The sequence below is a fragment of the Lasioglossum baleicum genome, chromosome 4 (assembly GCF_051020765.1).
Source record: "Lasioglossum baleicum chromosome 4, iyLasBale1, whole genome shotgun sequence".
In the NCBI taxonomy this organism is placed as follows: Eukaryota; Metazoa; Arthropoda; class Insecta; order Hymenoptera; family Halictidae; genus Lasioglossum; species Lasioglossum baleicum.
This window is the reverse complement of record NC_134932.1, coordinates 6,300,329-6,316,424: the sequence shown is the minus strand read 5'-3', so window position 1 is coordinate 6,316,424 and position 16,096 is coordinate 6,300,329. Positions and strand designations below refer to the sequence as shown.

The 16,096-nt window shown below is 46.0% G+C and overlaps 1 protein-coding gene across 2 annotated transcripts in view; it reads left to right on the top strand.

Annotated features, from left to right (window-relative positions):
- The window catches only part of LOC143207872 (uncharacterized), a 249,287-nt gene that overhangs the window by 14,351 nt on the left and 218,840 nt on the right, over positions 1 to 16,096 (top strand). Inside the window, exon 1 of one of the 2 annotated variants that reach the window (XM_076421730.1) lies at positions 2,627 to 10,024. The exons of the other annotated variant lie outside the window; for it this stretch is intronic. Within the exon in view, the coding sequence (XP_076277845.1) occupies positions 9,826 to 10,024 (199 nt within the window). The 5' untranslated portion in view covers positions 2,627 to 9,825. Of the gene's footprint in view, positions 1 to 2,626; positions 10,025 to 16,096 lie in introns of those variants that run through there. 2 annotated transcript variants of the gene reach the window in all.

Here is a 16,096-nt window from a genome sequence, read left to right as displayed (position 1 = left end):
CCTCTGTTCCAAATTCCAAAGTTTCACTTTCGAACGATACATTACAAACGTCGCGGGCGAATTGCTGCTCGCTATCGATACCTACGCCCGCGGATCCAGCTGTTTGATCTTGTATTACACGTTCGACGGCGTTTCAATCGGTATATTGCCGGTTAATTTTCCAGTACTGTCGCGTGTCAGCTGATACACATTTGCATGCATGCGGCTACTATAATCGCGCGCCGGCTTTATAAACTGGTTTCGAACAAGCAGGCCGACGGAAAAATCGCGCAACACCGGCGCACAATGGTCCAGATCGAAGAATTTACTAACACCTCGGCGAAAAATCAACTTTCTCGATGCATACCTACTGAATTTCCGTTGCGCGACGAGTGGACAGATCCTTGCACAAGCAACGAACCAAATTGTTCAGATACTTTTGAATTACGTAGTCAAGTCTCAAAAATTGTACCGCAATGTTTCACTCTCTCATCAATCTCGCCGAACGTGTGTACATATTTACCCGATTAGGTCGGTTAATAACTCCAGACCGAATGAATATGAAAAGAGAAAACAGGATCTATTGAGGTATGCTTCGTGCAAGCAGAGAACTTTTATTCCCAGTTAGAAAACCAATAATTTCTCAGGCAAGTTTTCTGTGCCATTTTTAATCTGGTATCTTATGAGGGTTGAGAGGTCGCGCAGAATCTTCTAAATCCTTCGACACAACCGTGGAGTTTCTGAGAATCGCCGATCGACCTCGAGAGTAAAATCGAGAGACCGGCTCTCCGTAATCCGCGCCCCTCTTTTCCGTCGCTTTTTTCTGGGGTTTCGCGGCGAGGGAACAGGATCTTAGAGGGGGTCGGCCGGGGGACCGTACGGGGGCTGGCTGAGTGTTTCCTTCGGCGACGTGGGATTTTCTTTTCGTGTCGGTGGAGCTCTGACGGATGTCGCGAGTTTCCAGGCCGAGAGCGTGTCTCACCTGGGGGAAAAAAGAGGATCACGGCTGCGTACGATGTTAGCGGACTATATTACCAGCAACGCCAGGGACCATCCATCAACCGGATCGACGTCGACGAGCAAAAAGCTCAAACTCGTCTAAACCGATTGCTCGGAGCAGGACTCTCACGGTTGGCTCACCGCGGCCGTGCTCATTTCAGATAACCCGGGTCCCTGCGGCCGTGTACATCTTCCCCGAGAATTTTTATCGCGTCAGGTTCGTACGCCATCCGCGGCAACGCGTGTCCAACAGCCTAGATAGGATCGCGTGTGTGCGTGCATGGATACCCGCCGTGTCCACCTGTATATATGTATATACGTGCTTCGTCGTTCCAAGAGAGGTTTATGGTCGATGATGCTTTCTCGGGACGTGGAATCCTCCTCGCGCCGGGAAATATTCGGATTGATGGTGCCCTTTCACGGGGAAATTATGGGTGCGTCGAACGCTACACTGTGTGACGACGCTTCTAAAACCATTCGACTTTAGGAGGAATCAAAACGGGCTCTGACTAACGCGACAGGTCCTCGAGGTGCTTTAAGCTTTCCTGAGTTGTGCCGTTTCTACTGTTAACTTCGTTCTAGACGCATCAAGGCTATTTCATTTGGATCTTCAACCCTCCAGTGCACAGGTCAAATCCATAAACTCTTGAACAAGTCTGTCCCCTTTTTATCCCTGTTTAGCTCGCTTGGAATGTTATAAAAGTTCAAAGAATGACTCTACTTTAAGTAACAAGAGCTGTATTTGTTAATAAAAATTATCAGACCATCCGTGCATTAGTGAAAGTGCTAGTTAATTTGGGATGGACCGATGGGCCGATCATCTGAAAATAGGAACGCGCGTTTCCCACGCGTCGGTCCGCTGGCATGTTTCTTAATGGAGGACAAATGTTGCCTGAAAAATGTCGCTTTAATCGACGCGTCTCCCCGTTTATACAGCGACAGTAAGCGCCCCTTGCAATTTGCGAAGGGCCATAACGACCACGAGATACAAGACCAATTACGGTACACCGTTTAGAATTCTCGGTCTGTGAAAAACGCCCCGTTATGGCACCCGTAAGCGGGCCGCGCGTTTATATAGGCGTATCAGTCCGCATTAACGCATTTTCTTAATGCTCGTAAACCGTAACGATTGCGAGACGCGCCAAACACTATAGCCGCCCCCTAATGAAGATGTCCGACGATGCCGTGAACTTCGTTTGCCTGCGGTAATTAAAATTATGGTCATGCTTGTCGATTTCACAGGGGGAGTATGGGGACCTTGGTATGGTAATTGTCAGTGCCATCTTCATGGAGACGCTGAGGGCGTCTCGAGGACAGCTCTGGATCCTAATGGACCTTCTCTCCTTAAAAATTTTCCTTGAATGATCTCGGTGCAACAATCCTTAAGGGATTTTTTCCTTTAAGGGATCGTTTTTTTCCTCATTTCTTGATAATACAAACACGGGGTTTTTCGGTAGTCAAAAACGCTAGATGAAAGATCGATCTAGGTCGCTATCTCCCTCAAAGGCCCTACTTTTTCGTTTACGAGGCGTAATTTGCATTATTCGGCAGCATTAGCTATGAAAATATCGCAATTGTTTGCTTCCGAATCATGTAAATTACGCCTTGTAAACGAAAATATAGGACTTTTGAGGGAGACAGCGCCCTAGATAGATCTTTCATCTAACGTTTTTGACTACTAAAAAATCCCAATCCTGGAAAAAAGGACTCTACCCCCTTAATGAAATACCACAGGTCTCAATTAGACTTTTTATGACGTTGTGCACCGTTTAGGCGGACAGTTTTCTAATATTTCCTCGAGAATCCGGGTTCTGCGTAGCTCGTGAGCCTCACTAATTAAGTTCCATTTTCGCGTTTGATTGTCCCGCGGCCGCGAAAGGGCTAATTGCGACACGGGTTGCGTGAAACGCAGGTTTCGCGTTGGCCGCATGGCGAACCGAAAGTTTTCCTCGGCGAGAAGCATTGCGGTTCTTAAGGTACCTATTTACGGGGCCCGTGGAAGCGAGGTAAAGTGCCGCTCAATGGCCATTTACGCAAGGCGAAAATGCTGTCATAGGCGGCTTATTATCATTTCACGACATAAAAAGGTATTGCCGAGTTCTGCTGCGTCTGGGCTCTCCCGGTTGCCTTGTTGCGTGTCACGCGTTTCGTATACACATCGAAGCTGTGCAACGTTTTCTTTAGTTGCTCGGGCGAGCTCTCGCTTTGACGAGCGCGGACGATTCGGAAACCCCGATTCAAGAACCGTTCCCCTAGGTCGCTTTATTATCCGAACGTCCACTGGCTCCGTTGACCATCGCGTCGCAACTAATTGTATGTGTAATTGTGTCATCGTCTACACAACACCGTCATTAAATATTTCGTTTCGACATCCGCGCGCATGCCTCTCCGTCACGCTTTAAGAGAAAGAGGTTACGGAACTCCTACCTTCCGAACGGTTCGCGATGTTCTTCATTGTTGCTAGCCTTATCGAAATTGATTACACAGTTTCATTACAATCCACTAAAATTTTTGGTTGAAAAAAATTGTTTTCTTAATGAATCAGTTTACTGAAACTACTCTCTATTGAAATTACATCAAGTAGCTTTAATTACCAGGTTCATTCCGACTCGAGTATTCATTTGCATTTCGTTCGATAAAAATTCCGGGCTCACGATTCATAAAATAACACATTTTTGAATGAGTGTACCGACGATGATCAGATGCAGTCATGGTTAATTTAAATTCTCGTTTCGCGTCTTAATTCATTCACGTTTTAAGATGCATGCGATGACACGGTGGACGTTAATTGAAGGCGAGCCTGTTGCCAACATTGTAAATTAATTAGTGGAACACCTTGTCACAGTTGAATTGTCATGACATAATTTTCGAGGATTCTACACCCGCGTCCTCGGCATCCTTGCGTATACTTTTACTAATGCTGATGATGTTTCGAATCCTCGGTATCATTGACACCGTTAGGACGGATTAGTAGATAATTCTTTCTGTGAACAATTAAAGTAGACATCCTTCGAGTAATGTGTGATGAGCATACGAAAGAGGGAAAGAGAGAGAGAGAAATCCGTCAAAAATGCGCTGTATAATGTTCACGACATTAGTGGCTCACGATGACGATGATGCAGCAACAGCCGATGATTGAGTAGACCCAGAACGAATTGGGCGTGTCCGCTTTTTCTGTTTCCTACAACGACTGCTGCACTACTAACCTAATCCCGTCATCTGGTTTTTCATCGTCTGCCCTACTTCTCGATTTTTAGTTGATTGAAAAATATTTGGCAATCATCGTTTCTTCGTCGCGTCTGTTGGAAGTTAAGAAAACTAAAATTAATTTTTACGCTTTAATTCAGAGTCTAAGAGCTATATTACTTAATCATTTTTATGCCACCTACATACATGTCTAAAGCAATCTCCATATATTGTGAAACATCTTACAAGGAGGGCGAGATTTATATCCGCTCGTGGAATCTTTAACATTTTGCCAGCTCGCGCGCGGATCCCCCAAAATGGCAGAATAGCGTGCAAGTTATACCGTGGTAAAAAAAAAATATATCACGGAGAAACCGTTGCACATACACCACGTTTCGTCGGCTACGAGACAGAAATGAGTTCCCAGGGTCACTTCAAAGTATGTTTTATAAAAATACAAATACACGGTGAATTCTAGTGAATCATGTGTGCATGGTTTCCTGACAATTTATTTATGCACGTTCTGCTGGAAATATTTATTGCATCTCTGGGCTGTTTAACACTCTAGCTTTTACGATACAATTTATTTAAAATTCTACAATAGTAGGGTAAACTGTACAATGATTGGCACCATAAGCCAAAATCGTAGTAAAAATCTTTTTATCTTTTTTTGAAATGTTTAAACGAGCTTAACTTGCTATTATTATAAGCTAATGGAGATATTTCTGCAAAATCAAACGGTTTTACTAGTCATAAATCTTTTATTATAAAATATATTCAGTGAATAACAATCGTAAGACAAATATAAAGACGTAAGACGTATAAAAAACAGTCATTGGCACAGTGAGAAGTAAACGTTAAACGGGCTATTTGTTTTATAATTTATAATATACGCACTTATTACATCTGTAGTACAGTCCGAAATTAAGTTATAAAGCTATGAAGTATACTTACTCGTAACGAAAGTTTTAATAAAACACTATTTACACTGCACACTACACTGTGTGGCCCTCTGTTATGAAAACTTACAACGCGTTGCTTTGAAATATAAATAAGAAGCAATATAAAATGATTTTCCATACCAGGAATTCTTAATATTTGCCGTTTAAATAAAAAGTGCCAATGCCATACTTTTGTTTCTTTTACCGAAAGCGATTATTTCCAAAATAATTGTTAAGGGACGTGTTTAGGGGAAGATAGGGCTACACGAACACGTGGAAACGTCTGGTCGTTTAATGCGAATGGCCATACGATAACGACCCTGATTCCATCGTCGGAGTGCTATGAACCATAGGCTTTGTTCTTGAATGGCAACCGCGTATGAGTCTTGTCTTTACGAACCACTTAATAATTTCTGTTTTACGGCCCCGGTGTACTACAACGTCTACACTTTCGGCTCGGCACGGCTTGCTGCCCGAGAAAACTAGCTTTTTACACTGCGGCACGGATACCCACACGCGTACGCCATACTCGCATCATCATAGGAGCTGTTATAACACTAAAAGTAATTGCACGAACGTGCAAGTTAAACCAGACTCTCGTTTGAGCCGCCGGTAAAGCTTCGGCTATCGCGAATTCATGAAAGTTTTATGCCTCGGGCCTGCGCTAGCTTTCTGTCAGGATGCTGCAATTGACCGTGAGACGCTTTAAGACGCCGACGATAGCCTGCTGGTTCCGTTATACTAAACCCTCACGAATTTAATGCTGGAAGCATTCATACGCATTTGTTACCGTGATTTTATTCACATTTTCATCGTAATGTTTCTAAGAGCTTGCAGCTTCAAAAATCTACAAAAAATCGAAAAAAATATTGATGAAATTTATGGACATAAGTTTACTGGTCAATTTCTCTAATTGTTTGTCAGCTTGGAACAACTTAACCCTCGAATGTAGGAACCCGAGTGGGTCGCTAACACTGACCTACAACACTCCGAGGCATCGTTAAGGGGTTAATCCCCTTTCGCAAGGGACGAGCAGACACGAGCCTTCTAGGAGGAGGTCGAAGACCGTTTCGTGGTCTCTCGCGGCGAGATCCGGCGAGCGTTCATTGATAAAACGATGGGGGCTCTTTCCTCCGAGCGGCGCGAATTAATTAAGACGATCGATGTGTCCCCAACCACACGTAGCACCCTCCCGATATGTATAAGGGCCCGGCTTAAGCGTGCCAACCCGCGTGCCTCGGGCCTCTTCCTTCCCTTATCTGGATCTCCGTGAAATGCGACGTGGCGGTGTCTCCGTCGTCCGATGACCGATCGCGAGGATTTACGCCGTTCGTTAAATTAAATTACGCCTACTTGTCTCGGCAGGGTCTCAGCTCTCATGAAAGAAGCTATATCGACGCGTCTGTATGGCGTCCGGTATTTATAAACCGAGCTCTAACGCGTTGCTCCGCAGTATACCCGGTCTTCTCTCTTTTCTTTTGCGAATGCTGGAAATGAGATCGGGATAGAACGGTTCCGTACATGGTCACCTGGAGCTACCGTCCACAAGCTATCCGAGGACTTTTAATTGATTACAAAGGTCCGCGCTGTTTATTCACAGTACTGTCAGACCTTGCCAACCGTAATCATGAGAATGCGGGATTTTTGTTACGCGAAACGAGTTCGATTCGGTTTGGTCGAATTCCTTCCGACAGTGGGTCAGGAGTAGCTCTTAATATAATTAGTATACTCGTTTACGGTTGTCGTCCTGTTCCATTGTGTGGTTCATGAAAATCAGATCCCTCAGATCAGATTAGAAAATAGTGAAGCAGGGAATTTTAGCCCCTAACAGTAGATTAAACTGAGAACTAATAAAGACGTGGTAAAAAAATCTGAAGTGTAGCTAAAACGAAAGGAGACGAGACCGAAAGATCAAGAAAAGGTAAGCAAAAAGGATAGGGGGCCGTAAAAGAGAGGAACGAGAGAATCCGAGGGTAGAAGTTTGCGAGACAGCGCGTGGGTGGTTCGGCGCATAATTACGTAAGGGTCTATTAAATGCAATCATTAATGGAAATCTAATGGCGGCGGGGCTTCGTGGCCGTAGCCCACGTGGTCGCGTGATCATTTGTACAACATGTCGGTGGGGATCGAGGCCGATCTTTGATTTATTTGTTGGCATCGTTTTGCTCGTTCGCTGGCTCGTGCAACACGCGCTGGTAATACGCCCGGGACGGTGGCTGCCCGGTAATAGGTTCGAAGCGTTTCGATTACGCGCGCCTCTTGACGCGAAGAAATCCGCTGCCTATCGATCTCGCTGGAATTCCGATACGCTTCATAGATGCGAAACACGTATACCTGCACGATAGATAGCCGGCTAGAGGTTTCGCGATACTCTCTCCAGCTATTCGGATTCGTGTTTCGTGCGGATTTCGTATTCGTGGGTAATCGAAACGACTATGAAATCTTGGATTAGTTGCTATAACTATTTGCGCGCCGAAGCTTTCCCCTTTATTTCAGAACGGCATCGTGTAGTTCAATTACGTTCCCGTATGTAACTTTGGTATCCAATTTAGGGCAGTTCAGCAATACTATAACTGTTCTTACCTACCCGATATGGAGCTACGGGTGCAAACGTTGATGACGAGTCTGGCTCGATGTTAAACCATAAAGGATTAGATGGATTTTAGTCCTTTCTTGAAGTATTTTGCGTTTACATTTTTCGTACAGTGTCTCCTCTTTAGCTTCCCGTTCTTGTCTTGATTATCAAGTGACGCATCCAATAGTACTCTTATCTCCTGTCGCAATATGGCGTCGTTGAATTAGCCAATAGGAATTGTTTGAAACGACGAGTTCACTACGAAACAACCGAACCGGTTGCTTTAAAAAGAGAGAATGTACTTCCCCGCGGGATTGCAGTATTTTATAGTACCCGGTCTCTATCGAAAGTAATTGTCTTCGATCGTTATAGAACTGGAGAACTCTGGAACAGGCGAGTTTTAATTTAACAGCCGCGTTACGAGAACGTACAGGGAAAGATTGTCGGCGGCGTCGTAAAGTCTGATTAACTTTGCATGGGGTTTACAGCTTCCACAAACTTGTTCAGTTCGGATGCAGAGCATCGAGCCTCGCTGGAACAACGAAATTTCATAAAACCTGGAAACGACGTTGCGAAACTTGTTCCGCGCACCCTATACACTCTCTTGTTGTCTCGTAAAATCCGGCGAGGTTTATTAAATTGGATCAGGCTACGCCCGTCACGACAGCAATCCTCGCAATCGGCGATCCTTGTTTCCTTTTTAGTCAATTTGTTTGTTCCGCGGGACACGCATTGTTCTCATTTTCTGTCTCTTTTTTTCTCTCTCTCTCTCTCTCTCTCTCTCTCTCTCTCTCTCTGTGTGTGTGTGTGTGTGTGTGTGTGTCGTTTATTGTCGTTCATCAGCGATCGTCGATCCTCTAACTAGACGTTAATGGAAATTCCGTGAGCCGCGCCGGTAGATTGTGTGGATAGCGACGTGGGACTTCCCCTGCTGTCCCTCTTATTATGAAATTGACTACCACGGGAACTTGTGCGCCGAGATGTCAGATACGCTTTCGCGGAGACTAATCCTGGAATGCATCTTTCACCGGTGGGCGTTCTATCCCCAGGGGATCTCGCTAATTCCCCTCTGGCGGAATTCAGTTCACCGTACGAATCCTAGCCTTACTTTTCATCGACTTGTCCTCTCATTAGCCTCGGCCTCCCTTCAGAAGTCGCTTAGCAACTAGCTCCTTCGTCTTTCGATGAAGCAAATCACTAATCCGATTCTATTTATACAGTCCGAATCCTTAACTGAACCGAGCTGGAACTCTAGTCTGATTTTTACATTCCCCTCTATCTCTGTCAACGTATGTACAAGGTTTGTCCAATAAGTATCGGGACTGATTTTTTGCATTCAGTGGCAAAGGGTGGAGGGCGGTTTCAAGGGGCTAAATTGATGGGGGATGTCAAGTTCATTTGCTTCCGAGCCTTTGGAGTGTGAAGATCGCGACAGAAGTGGAAGCGTGTTTAGTGCACGCGTCGTGCCATCAAATTTTGCGTTAAACTTAACAAATCTGCTGCGGTGACTTTCGATATGATCCGTGCGGCTTATAAGGGCGAAGCCATGTCCAGAACGCGTGTTTTTGAGTGGCATAAAAAATTCAAAGACGGCCGGGAAGACGTCGAAGCGGCTTCGACCGAATGCCTGAACAGCCTTATAGTTACCGATTTCCAGGAAGCGTATAAACAATGGGAAAAGCGCTGGCAACGGTGTATCGATTCAGAAGAGTCATATTTTGAAGATTATTGAATCCATGTACAGATATTTTCAATAATTTTTTTTTTACGACTTCAGTCCCGATACTTATTGGACAAACCCTGTATATCATTTTCCACACCGAGTCCACGTCTTTCTCCTCCTCGCCGTTTCATAGGAAGTTTATGTCATGTTCCGTGATTGTCGAACAAGATACGGGATTCAGCGAGCTCCAGGGTCACGCGTCGCAGCAATCATCGCCGTCCCCGGCGCGGATCCCCGTGGCTCTCTCTCTCTCTGGCGATCGTTATTTTTAAGCCGGACATTCAATTAGCCGAAGGAGGTTTACCTCCACCCTCGCAGCATGACGGTTTCTAGTTCACTTGCGATAGCGCGCGCGTCATAAAATTGAATGTCGCCATAAAGTTCAGGTGTTTAACACAGTTTGCAGTCAGTGCCCGATCTCGATGCGCACCTTGCGGCGTGCTGGTGGGCGTCCAATCGTTATTCACCACCTCGCCGGGGGTCTGGTTGTCCGTAGAACCGCAGGCAGCGCCTTTCCTGAGCTTTATATCGTGCCGTGCGCCGCCAATCAACAGCGTCGTTTCGTTTACGTCGTCGATCATGGCCCGGAGAGGCTCGATCGGTATCGGCAGAAAATCAAAGGTCAGATTTCCGACGGAGATCATGCATAAAGCGCGCCGGAACCGCTAATGGTGACGCTGAAATCTCTAGTTTCATGCCTTGCAACGTTCTTTCTTTCACTTCGCGAATCTACGAAATTGATCTGTGATACTTTTTTAACCGACTTCGAAAAAGGAGGAGGTTACTCAATTCGATCTGTATGTGCCTTTTTATTTCGCCGAGATGGATGGATCAATCGGAACGAAACCTTCTGCATTTTGTAGGGTATGTCTCCCGATTGGTCCCTTGAAAACAAATTTTGCACTTTTTCATTCTTTGCGGTTTTTATTGCAAATAACCAATAAGACCGAAAAACCACACCACGGTGTTCTACAAATTCTGCTCGTTCCACTAAAAAGTGTGAAATAAAAAAATTTTAGAAAAAAATTAAACTGACTTTGAAAAAACGCACTAAAAAGTATGCAATAATTTCCATTTAATTTACGTGAATACACACGAACTTTTTCGGAGGCGGCGAAAATTACGAAATTCCTTAAATTCGTCTACATGCTTTCACATCATATTCCATCAAATCCATCATATCTCAATGAAATCATAATCAGCAACATCTGTAATTTGGAAAATTTTCAATTTTGCGCCGCCTCCGAAAAGATTGTATTGTATTCAACTTCATGTGTATTCACATAAATGAAATGGAAATTATTTCATACTTTTTAGTGCGTTTTCTCGAAATCGGTTTAATTTTGATTTCTAAGACAGCCTGTTTCTTTTTACCTCTCATTTACGATCTCGAATTCGCCTCTAACTAAAATTACGAAGCCACTAGAAACTCGGAGAACCTGTAGGAAAATTGTATAGCTTATGAAAAGATTGTTGTGCCTTTAGAAAGATTGTAGCCTGAAATTGCAAGGGGACTGTTTGTCTGAGGTGAGCGAAGATAGGATCCTGGTTTCATAGGAGTCATGCTTGGAGCCATCGAGCCCCGGCCATAATAGTTCCAGCTTTTTTGCTCGTCGGCGAAAATGTTTTATTCAGCCCATTCGGTTCATCCTCGTTCGATCCGTACTTTTAGGTTGTAGAGCTCGCGTATGGCTCCCCACGTGATCGCGCGAGTGAAGATCCCCATTGAGATCGGCGCGGCTCTAATTGGAATTCCCCTTGACCAGTGGTCGGTGATCACCGGGTAAGCGTCCCCAGTCAATCAGAAGTAATTGCGTTTGACGACTTAAGAGCCCTGGCCAATAGCAAGACAAATCGCGCTTGGGAATCGTCAGTGTCACGGGGCGAGGCACCCCGTCGTCGCTGTGCCGCCGCGATCGATATGAAAAATCGAGGCCTCGGTGTATCCGTCCTCGACACGGGAATCAATTCCGGTCCGGTTATAAATGTTTCGCGTATCCCTTCGCGATTATTAGGCCGTTCTGGTAAAGTGGCCATCCCTCAGGATGATTTATCGTGCGGGCCCGGTTTAGCGGTTCGCAATTTAACGCGTGATCCGATCTCGAAGTGTCGCTCTGCCTACCTGTCTTCGTGCTGGGGAGAAAGGCCGGCCTGGAAAGAGACACAAAGCGTGCGCACACGGACGAGAAGAGAGTGGAACGAAGCGGGCGGACGGTTTTCGTGGGCGTTCCATTTGATGATATTCATTAAACGTACTGCCGCGCGCTCGTTTTACCCGCGGTATCAGTTTCTTCTACACCGAGCGTTCTCGTTTGCTGCGCCGATATCGAGCAGCTGTGATCTGGAGCATGCACTTGGTCGCTTCGCCGGAAGGATCGAGATCGGCAGCGAACAGAGAGAGAGAGAGAGAGAAAGGGAGACGTGAGACGCGAGATGTGCGCGCAGAAAGAGAGAGAGAAAGCGTCGGCTACGCTCGCGGACCGAGAAACAAGAAGCAGAGGATGCAAGAGGGGGAAAAAACGGACAGGCTAGGTGGGACAGGGAGGACCGATCACATCGCGAGAGCAGGATAGTAGAAAATGCTAGGAAACGAGGATAACATCTCGTTAGACTAGTCTAGCAAGCTCCGGAGGCCTGGTTCCACCGCTTCTTGCGCTCGAGATTGATCATCTACGCGTACACCGAGCTTATCCGCTAGCTCCTCCGCTGCTTCGACTTCGATGAATAACGCCGACTCCGGCCCTTTGCCTGTGCCGCACCGTGGAAAATCGTTTCCAGTTCGCTTCCGAACCTGTTTACATAACGGTTCGACCTCTCTTGCTCTCTCTCTCTCCCTCTCTCTCTTTTTATTTCTATTTTTCCGTATCTCAATTTTGTTCCAGCTTTCGGCGCTAGCTCCCCCGAGAGGAAAGTTCCTTGGCCTCGCGTACTCGCGGAAGCATTTAAAATCCGCATTGCATTTATCAGTTGGCTCCGGATCAAGTAGGATGGCTCGCGCTCCAGACCTGGGAGTCGTCTTTGATTTATGGCTCCGCCTGGAGAACACGAAATGGCGATGTTAAGTGCAGAAGGCGACGTGGGGAGTCCCAAATTGCTGTTTCCTCTTGCGGGTGCAATCCTTCATCACCCTTGTAACCCACGCAGCCCGTTGCCTCGGCGAACATGGCCGCCAGTAAAAATGGCTCGTTAGGGTCGCCACTGAAAATGCAACTCCTCGCTGCGCCACTCGGTTTCGCTGCATTGCACAGCAATCATTGGTTGCAGGCTGCATTTCGCTGGTTCTGTCCAAGATTATCCTCGGGAGTGTTCGATTGAAAAGAGAAATGTTAGTACTAAACTGTAGATTTGTTATCATTTCTTAGTGTATTCCACCTAAGACCTGTTGCCAGTCCAATTCAATCGAAAGTTAAAGTAGAAAACAATTTCTACTCGAAGAGCGGTATCGTTATCCGCCATCGAGGGATGCACTAAAACGGCTCATTTAGCCTCTCTGCATCGCGAATTTTGAATTTTTAATGCAATCGAGAGTGAACCGAGTAAAAAAAAAGGCAGATCGCGTGTCGAGGTAAACAGACCGGGGAGAATATCAGTCGCGAGAGGTAGTAAAATTCTAGAAAGAATCTATGGAGAAAGGAATTTCCATTTCTGTCTCCTGATATTGATTAGTTTTACGGCGTGTCACGGTCCGCTAAGTCATTTCGCTTATACCGTGTCGGCTTTGTTGTTAACGACTAGCGGATTCGAAGAAACGGAATCCGGGAAGACCGGGGACGTTGCATCGAGGATGCAGTCGTGATTTGCATCGGATGACGTGTTGTAACGCGTTGTCCTTAGCTAGCAGGTACCTCGCTCTTCATAATCGCGACCACTGGAATTCACTTTACGACAACAGAGTCTCCGGCGAAGTTCCTTTCGTTTCTTTATTCGCGCGTGAAGAGTTGCTTCCGCGTGCTTCTTGCACGGAGTAGAGTACTGTGCGTACGCGCTGCTACGATTCCGTTGGATGAATAAATTATACGGGTTTTAGTGGGGGATTTCTACGATCCCGAACTTTTTGCGGGATTAATCCATTCAGTCGCGCTTCCTGCTTCGGCCCAGGCAGCCACTTAGCGAGCTTTTTGCTGCGGGCGGCTGTATTTCATGTCGTTTGCCGAGAAACACCTTTTTCAGCTAATTAACATATTTAAAAATTCCGGCGGAAGCATAAATTGCACCGGGGACGCTGGAAAATCTAACTGGTTCTTTCGTTTCTTCGGTTAACGTATACCTTCGTATATGTATAGAATAATGCAAAATTGTATAAATTTTATTTTGTAATTGTATAACCTTGCCGATCATGAATGGCGAAGCAAGTCCAGCGGAAGTGTTACTCAAAACCGCGGCCACACTCAAGCGAACATAATCGAATGGCCTCATCGCTCGAAATAATCGAGCCGCCGATAGATAATAGTAGCTAATGTCGCAGGCATTTGATGCCGACACGGTTCATTCGCGAGCCACCTACATTAGAAGTGCAACAATAGCGTAGAGGCTAACTCCATTTCGCTTTAACCGCCGGTACGCGCTGCCATTTCGAGCGACGATAAATAACCAACGCGTTTACCGTCGTGTACGGACCCGTGTATTCGCTGTGCGTTACTATTTGGTAGTGTTGTAGGTAGGTGTAAGGTTAAACCGTATAAGAGAAGGAGCCAATTGACTGATTTCGACGTCACCGGCTCGCGTGGGCGTGTAGCGGTTAGATTGCGACTGTGTCAAATGCCTGCGACATTAGCTGCAACGCTATCGACTACTCTATTACGTGCGGATAATACAGCGAAAGAGGTTTATTAGTGGAAATCGCACCTGGCGTACGTAATTGATTGGCGAACCTGCAATTTCTTGAGGTAATTGCTTTTTGCGTAGTACTTCACGCTTTTTACTGAAACCAGTAGAAGATCACCGTACACTAGCATTTACAAATGGTATGTTACATTGTAAGCAAACATATTGGCTCGTATAATAGAAATTGTTTCGTTAATGGTACTTAATGATGAACGAGAGGATTAATCTATGTAAACCTTCTACATCTGGACTTAGCTGGTTTTTGATCTAAGGTCTCCAGGTGGTTTGGAACAGTGCTGATCGTGTCCCGTACTAAACAATGAATGATGTTCAAAATTATCGTCGTGGCTTGCAAATGGAGAAGCAGAGCTAACAATTGCGAAAGCAGAAAATCGGTTTGCGAATTCTTTCGGAGTGACGAATTACCGAGGCCGCCCATGGAGAGATCACGGTGTCGTTGAACAGAGGATTGCGCTGTGCCGGGCGAAAAATGCAATCCTCGGAGCAATCGGCACGGGGATCGTGTGCTTTTTAAATTTCCGTAATTCCTGGATCCGTGTAGCCTCGGTTACTGTGAGATACAAGTCTCGCAAACCGCTCCTCGAGCCGCGAACCCTGTCATCATCGGATGGAAGCACGCGTCAAATACCGCCTACGAGGGATTCGTGTCGAGCACGCGAGCACGGAGGGCAAACGAGCGTGGAGCCAAGCCGCTCTGCAGAAAGCCCTCTATCATCGAATCCAATTTACCGAACACAACCGGGCCGATTACATCGGAACACGAACGGATCTCTCCGTGGAAGCCCCACGGAGCCCCGAGTCCTCTCATTAGGGTTTCGGGTCACGGGTTATGTCTATCACATTGTTGTTCGAGTCGGTGCGCGCGATGCTGGATGATTATTCGGTTTGTAAGGTAATAACGCCGACAGCGTTCGTCCGAGGGTTGCTGAGATAAGGTCGAGTAACCAAATAAAGGGGGTGAAGTAGTGAAGACGTCGGGGATCAGCGTATCGGATGGTCCCATCCGAGTGTGGAGACCTATGCTAATCAATTAATCTCGCTGGTAACCATCGTTCGGCCAATCGACCGATAGACAATCACCTTGGACTCGGATAGACCAGTTGCGATGGCTTAGAAATGGTCCTAGCCGGACATTGTTCTGGACTCAGGTCCCACATGATTTATCCTTGGTTTGCAAAACATCTGAAGTACAGTACGAATTTCTACTAGAGCTCATTATAATAGATCACCTGAAGTTCAATTGATAGAAGACGTCCCTAAGTTCGCAGACAGCTTAGCCTTGAAGTCGTGATGAACTTTCAGGAATGAAGTTTTCAGTGAGTCTCGCTGGAATATGAATTTTAGTTTTTACAGTCGCCCGGAGACGTTTGTCATTGTTGGGTTTCTCGTAAACAAACAAACTTAGTGTGCTTGACCTTTGGACCGGGACTAAACAAGCCCGGTCGACGCAAGAATGACACAAGAGGGAAATCTGGTTTGTCAAGGTGGCCACAACCGCGGAATAACTCTTACGTACAAAAGGCCAGCCACTCGGAGCGAGAAGAGAGATAAAGACCGAGACGAGGAGACGTTAAAGTTCGTGACGATGCGTATATTCAGTGTCCTCACCGGTTGAAATAAAAGAACCGAAGGAAGAGACGCCGGTGTGGCCCACTTGCGGTGACATGACATAACCGGCACGCAGATTCAAGGCGTCCGAATGCAGCTTGCATTTCAACGAGCTCCGAGAGATCTCCTTGCTTGCCGGAAAGGGCGTAACTTCCTCGAGAAGCACTTCCCCCTTTTTTCATTGTTATGTTAATCCCTTGATAGCAAGAATGTAATTCATTCTAATCGTAGGTCTAACAT